General features: G+C 31.4%; 1 protein-coding gene across 1 annotated transcript; it reads right to left on the reverse strand.

Annotated features, from left to right (window-relative positions):
- Positions 1 to 326: 326 nt before the first annotated feature.
- LOC133297314 (protein RGF1 INDUCIBLE TRANSCRIPTION FACTOR 1-like) lies at positions 327 to 1642 on the reverse strand. The gene is made up of 3 exons (XM_061496425.1): positions 1469 to 1642; positions 1064 to 1279; positions 327 to 566 (listed from the first exon to the last, which is right to left on the reverse strand). The coding sequence occupies exons 1-3, from the start codon at positions 1640 to 1642 to the stop codon at positions 327 to 329; spliced, it is 630 nt and encodes a 209-aa protein (XP_061352409.1).
- Positions 1643 to 7041: the final 5399 nt, after the last annotated feature.

The raw sequence follows: 7041 nt of genomic DNA on the forward strand, positions 1-7041 counted from the left end.
TATTATACAAATCTGCATTATTGGTTCTTCACAAGGGAGAATTTGGTTTGTATTTGGGACCCAGACCCGAAAAGAGGGAACTTTCCTATATACCCTTTCCTTTCTTTTCCCACATCGTGGACCTTGGACAAATCCCCCCCCCCCCCCCCCCCCCCCCAAAAGGCTCCTATTCTTTTTCTTTTTTCTTTTGTATTGAAAAAAATAAAAATTTATAATAACGAGGTTTCCCCCCAAAGAGGATTGTAATAAAAGGGGGGGGGGGGGGGGGGGGGGAAATTGGTTGAATATTGAATATGTACAAATTTTGAAGGTAGAAGGAATAACCATTAGGAGCCAAAAGGAGCCCTACGAGGAATGCCTTTTCTTCTCCTTGCATTTGAAGCAGATGGAGGAGGAGGCGTGGCCAGATACATGTCTTGTGTTGAGCCTTCACGCAATTCTTCTTCTTGCTGTCTGGTGGAGACTGATTTCCTTGATATCCTCTCCCTTGTAGTACCCGTTGTCAATGCTTCACTCTTACCATCCAAGGCAAAGTTTGCATCCCCATTTTTCTTTATTCCTTCAAGCTAATTAAATCATTCAATCAATTCCCAATAAAATAATGAATACCATCAAATTAGACCAATAATTAATTTAATGATAATCGATCGCATTCATTAATTTTATATATATATATATATATATATATATATATATATATATATATATATCCTGTCATGTTCCCAGCAATACTGTTCAATAATAATTACCGTTATATATAAAACTAATGCTTCTAACTATTATTATTATTATTATTATCATTATAAATTAATCAAAATGTCAATGCTAGCTATACTTAGATATAGAGACATGATGAATATTAAAAAGTGGTGGGAATATAATTATGATGGTGAATGATGGTGATGGGCTTTCAAATGTAGGTGATGATGTATGGGTGGTGGGTGTTATACCCATATGATGAGGATGATTGAGTTGTGAATGATGTGCATGTTGATAATGATACGAACAATATTGAGATGGAAAAATAATAATCATATTATTATTAGTAATAATAAAATCCAACCTTACATCCCAAAGAACAGAACCGAAATGGGTCCAAGAGGTTTCTTCCGCAAATCTCACAAATGTGAGCTACTCCTTTTCCAGTTTTTGGTTGAGGCCTCACATTCAGGAACAGAACTCGAGCGCTGTTAATCACATATGTTTGAACTCCACTTATGTCCAATACCTTTTGAATTTCCGCGACCCTTACTACATCATGGTACGAAGATCTTCTTATCTAATCAATAACAACACCACAGATTAATTAAATAGGAAACATATAGAATTTGAATTATTATTCTCTGGAACATTATAAAATCAGCCCCATTGTCCAAATGCATATATATCAAAACCCATTATATTAGCTATATGAGAAATGGGGAAAATTAAATGCTCATTAATCAATTAGTTGTAGTACTCGACCCACCTGAATGACTTGATGATCTTTGTGTCTTGAAGAACGACAATAAAAGCAAAAAGCATCGTCATGGCAATCAAGGCAATACATGTTACACTCGCTCCTGGCTGCATCCGAATGAATCCGACACACGCTGAAGAAGGGTGTGTGCAGTAATGGTTCAAGCCAAGGAGGCACCAGCATTGTGTCCTGTTCAAATTAAATCCAGTTTATGAAAAAATGGACATTCTAAAAATCATAGCTAAATTACCACACAAACACATATAGCTAAATTACCATTGTCGTTAGTGGTAGATAAGAACAATAGTAATAATAATGTGGCTCAATGAGTGAGAGAAGAATGTGGATTCAGAGAATGGTATTGGGATTCACTTGTTAAAACGATAATGGCGGATTCACAGAGGGAGAGAGAGAGAGAGAGAGAGAGAGAGAGTAAACGGCCTTCAACTTATAATTCAACAACACAACAACGCTAAAGACTATAGGGACAAAGGGCGATTAAATAAATGGGAGATTGGATGGATGAGATGGAAAGTGATGGATGAGGGAAGACCATAACCGTTGGATGATTGGAGATGCGTTTTGGCGCTTACGCTACTTTGGATCTTCTTTGCGTCTCTACGTTGTTTCGACACAAACCCAAGGTTCGGCTACTTGGCTACGCGTTAGCTTCAATACCATTATTTACCTAACCTACCTTATATTTTCCCCTTTTTCATCGCCATACTTCTCCACGTGGCAATCATCCTACCGTCCTTCATACATTGGTGGTCCCACTGCCATGGCATCATAAAGGATATTACGTCAGCTTTTTTTAAAAAATTCTAAATTACTTTTAATGTATGCTTTGGACAATTTTGTAGTCAATTAAATATATTTAATTTTACGACTTATAAGATGATGATCACGCTAACTTAAAAAATCGTTTTATAGAAAAACTAGTAAATATAATTTAAAAATTAAGAATTATTGAATTAAACTGCACATTAACGCAGTTAATTAACTTTTTAACTATAGACGTTTATATAATTTTTTCGTAGTTATATCGTATGTTATATTTGAAATGAAATACATCAAATGTTTCAAGAAAAACTCTTTTTTAGATTTTGGATGCCGCAAACAAATTTGTACGTCATCGTATTTGCATGAAAAAAAAAAGAATATATATATATATAATATTTATATTTATATACTAATAATATTAAAGTTTGAAGTTATAATTTCATACAAATAATTCAAGTTCGTTATATATTTAAATGAAGAAAAATAATAGAAGCGGATTAAAAAATATAAAATCATATAAAATGACATTTGTATTCTTATTTTATATGTAATGAAATATAATTTTTTATTAAAATGTACTATAAACCTACTTTTTATAAATTATATAAATAAATAATTTTTTAATAAATATCAATTTAAATTATTTATAATTATTTATCGATACTTTTATCATATTTTAAACAGTTTTAATTAAAAAATCATAAACTTTTATCTTACAACCTTTTCCCATCAACATCTTTCGCTATTGTGTTGAAAGTGATTTATGAATTCATTCTATAAATATATGCGCATGAATTAATTTCAATTGTTTGTGTGAAATATTCATTTCCTTTTCTTTCTTTCTTTTTTAAAGTGAAGATGGATTTTTCGAAAAGTTTAGCTCCTTGTACTGAAAGACGTATTTCTTTAGTCTTCCTCTCCCATTAAATGCAAACTTTGTAACGGGTTTTCGTCATAAATTTCAACCCTACCTTACTCTCACAGTTCCTAACCTTTCTCTTCCATTCCACATATCCCAACTGCATGTGCTAGTTTTAATATTGCAATTTTTCCATAATCATTCAACCCCGCCCTTTTTACATTAAAAAAAAAAAAAAAGCTCAGCTTGACAGCCTCCCCGTGAAAATTTCTAATAGTTGCATTATTCACTCCAATTTTCTTCGCATCAGAGAAATGCGAGAAATTTTTTGTGTGATCCACGGGTGTTTTTATTTTTTCTCTTCTCTGTTTTTTTCTTTCATCCAAACGGGAGAAAAACAATCCAAATATATTATTTTTTTTTTCTCTACCTGTTTTATTTCTTCCTTATTTCTCCTGATACAAAATATTACATTCCTTTGGTAATTTATTCTATAAAAAGAAGATTTTTAAACCACTGTTGCAAGAAATAAGGATATATTATTGTAAAAAAAGGATCTGGGTAAATGATTAAATATTTGAATGAATACGAATTAAGTAACAATTAACAATTTATCTGTACATAATATAAATTTTCATACATTATCACATCTTTCTTCCCTTTTCCTTTTATAATTTCTATTTCTCGATCTTTTATTACTTTTTTTTGAAGGAAAATATTTATCTAATTTCCAATCAAGTATATATAATGGTATCAATGATTACTTTTAACTATAGAAGATAAGATGGAATTTTTGTACGAACCATTTTTTTTAGCTAGTAAATAATAGTAAGTTTTTTTAATACATTTCCGTTATTAATATGTTAAGAATCAGTGGTTATATATACGCTATTTTAATTTTTTGGTACATGGATTATTGAATTTTAAAATAAGCCCTGGAAGTTAAAACATTATTTTCAGCTATGCTGTATAGTTACCAATTACCATTGTATTTGCATAAATGGAGACAAAATGTCATGTCACGAAGGATTGATCTTCTGTTTAATTGCGTTCAACCAAAGCCACACAAATATTTCTTTGCTTTTTCCCTTAATTATTATTTTTTCTATATTGTTTTGGCCAAAAAATTTATTTTTTATTTTCAATAGTAGATGGCTGTCTGCAGCCATGTCGTGAGTGGAGACAAATTTTTAGTGTATCATATATATTTAACTCGATACATTTTTTTTAAAAGAAGAAAAATTTTTAATATGGTGAAAAAAATAATTCTGAAATGATAAAAAATTTCCAAATGTGAAAAAAAATATCGAATACATCTGGCACAAAAATTTATTCCATTCCACAATTCCAAACTGTTGTCAGGGATGAATGAAAATTTTATAAACCTCAAATAGAAATACCATTGGTTCGACATGTGACGAATTAAATAGTAAATATTAAATAATTGAGAAAATGGTTATATTGACAATTTTTTTTACAAATTTACAAATTACATTATGTTTTATCGATAAGACTTCACTCAAAAGTGTCTTGCCGGTAAGACATAATATAATTTATAAGAGTTTGTAAATAAAAAATTTATAAATATAACATTTCTCAATAATTAATATAAAAAAATATTCCAGCATTCGCACCAAATCCATAAAATAATATATTCCAGCATTGATTAGAACCTTGAGACTGATTTGTCATATTGGAACTCACCATTAACTAATTTAAATGGCTTCTCATGAATTGAAAAGAAATAAAGAGTTGTCATTATGAAATTTAAACATGCACTGACTGATGTTTTTGCATGTATAATAAAGATAGCTTTTCCAGTATTAAAAGACTAAGATCTCGTGGCTCATGCTGGCTGTTCCCTAAAACTAGTATTATCATTCATTATTTTAAATAGAAAAAAGACCATTGTAATGTAATTTAAAAAAATAAAAATTCTCAAATAATATTTTTTCAAATATAATATTATTCCAATGCAGTAAATTTCACAATCTGTCCATGCGGAACTAGTCTGCAACTCTGCATATTCTATGTAGGATTGTCACGTTTCGCCTCATTACATATATGGGGAAAAACAAGTAAATTAACCACAATTTAAACTATGGCTAATTTTATACTAGTCCCCCATGAGGATGTATGAGACTGATCTTATGAAATTAAACACTTTTAAACCGTGGTTAACTTTTATTCAAAATAAAACTCTAACCTCATTAAAAGTGTACAAGACTAATTCAATATTGTTGAGATATATAGTCCCACATTGATTGTATGTGCAATTAATGTGTAGTTTATAAGGCCTTGGGCACTCCACCCTTTGAGCTAGCTTTTGGGGTGGTGTATCCCAAGGTTTTTTACATGGTATCAGAGCCTCGCCGCCCCCCACTTTCTCTTGTGGCGTTTCTTAGCACAGGTAGGCTGGGCCTGTTGCATTGTCCACTCTTCAAGCCCAATGGGCTCTCGTGTGAGGGGGCGTGTTGAGATATATAGTCTCACATTGGTTGTATGTGCAACTAATGTGGAATTTATAAGGCCTTGGGCACTCCCACCCTTTGAACTAGCTTTTGGAGCGGTGTATCCCAAGATTTTTACAAATATAAATAAAATACGAGACTTACTGTATTATAGTGATATTATATTTGAAAATGACATATAACTTTAGTTTTTTTAATTTACATTAAAAGGTTGTTTTGTCTTTCAAATAGTGCTTTTCCTTTTATTTATGGGAAAAATGTTTCTGCAGTTAATGCAGATAAGTTATCTGTATTTATTCCCAAAATGACGTCGTTTTGGTATTGGAATCTTAAAAAATTATAAATATAAAGACTATTATAACCCTGAAATAAATTAAAATTACAAAAACACCATAATTTCCGTTCCAAAACGACGTCGTATTGGCTTACTGCAGATAACTTATCTGCAGTAACTGCAGAAAAAGTGAACCCTTTATTTATTTATTCCAATTTCATATATATACAAACAGTGGCGGATCCAGGAAATTAATGAAGGGTGGGCACTGTTCAAGTACATATAGATCTGGGTCTAGTCTGGAACGCGACTTGCGAGCAGGTGCCGGCTGGTTGGGTCTGATTTAGATCTAGATTTGGACAGATTGCGACTCAACTTGACCGTTGATAGAGAAAGAAACAAATGTTCCAACTTATAATAACATAGATTGAGGTTTGAGAGGAGATGAATCAGTATATAGATGCAAACGAGCTCTCTGCTGTTAGGTTTGGATAATGAAGGTGAAGGAGGAAAAAAAAACTTACGAGAAAATAAAATAGGAGGAAAATTAAAGGGGTAGGATATCGTAACAATCAATTAGGGTTACCACCAATGTTACTACTAATCAATTTCACCGTTAGATCGATTATGTGGATCCAACGGTTATATTTATTCTATCTTTGTATGGTTATGATTCCCCATATTTAATACTTTATATTTATTTTCACCTTTGTATGATTATGATTTTCCATATTTAATGATTTTACATTAAAAATGAGGATCAGAACCATACAAGATGAAAATAAATATAATCGTTAAATCAACATAATCGATCTAATAGTGAAATTAATTGGTAGTAATATTGGTGGTAACACTATTTGGTTGTTACAATATCTACCCCAAAATTAAATTAGGAAAATTTGAATTTTAAGAGAAAAATATTTTTATATTTTTGCATCAGATTTTAAGGGTGGGCACTTGCCCCCTTCTCTAACACTTGGATCCGCCTCTGTATACATAACACGTCATTGTTTATTTATATAAAGCCAAAAGTCGTATTTTTATACGAGGTAGGATCCTTTGACACCAGTGTCAAATTTGAAATTTGACACCTCATCTGAGAGACATTAGATCAAAAAAGATCAACGACTCCTGATTTGTAAACATGTGACACCATTGATTTTTTTGATCTAACGGCTCTCAGATGAGGTGTCAA

The sequence above is a fragment of the Gastrolobium bilobum genome, unplaced genomic scaffold (assembly GCF_033153095.1).
Source record: "Gastrolobium bilobum isolate Gb01-03AN ecotype WA unplaced genomic scaffold, APGP_CSIRO_Gbil_v1 utg3796, whole genome shotgun sequence".
NCBI classification, from domain to species: Eukaryota; Viridiplantae; Streptophyta; class Magnoliopsida; order Fabales; family Fabaceae; genus Gastrolobium; species Gastrolobium bilobum.

Coding starts and splice junctions, on each gene's coding strand:
- LOC133297314 (XM_061496425.1), bottom strand. CDS start 1,642: ATGCTGGTGCCTCCTTGGCTTGAACCATTACTGCACACACCCTTCTTC. Junction 1,280..1,468: donor AAGATCATCAAGTCATTCAG/GTGGGTCGAGTA, acceptor GTTATTGATTAG/ATAAGAAGATCTTCGTACCA. Junction 567..1,063: donor TCTGTTCTTTGGGATGTAAG/GTTGGATTTTAT, acceptor TGATTTAATTAG/CTTGAAGGAATAAAGAAAAA.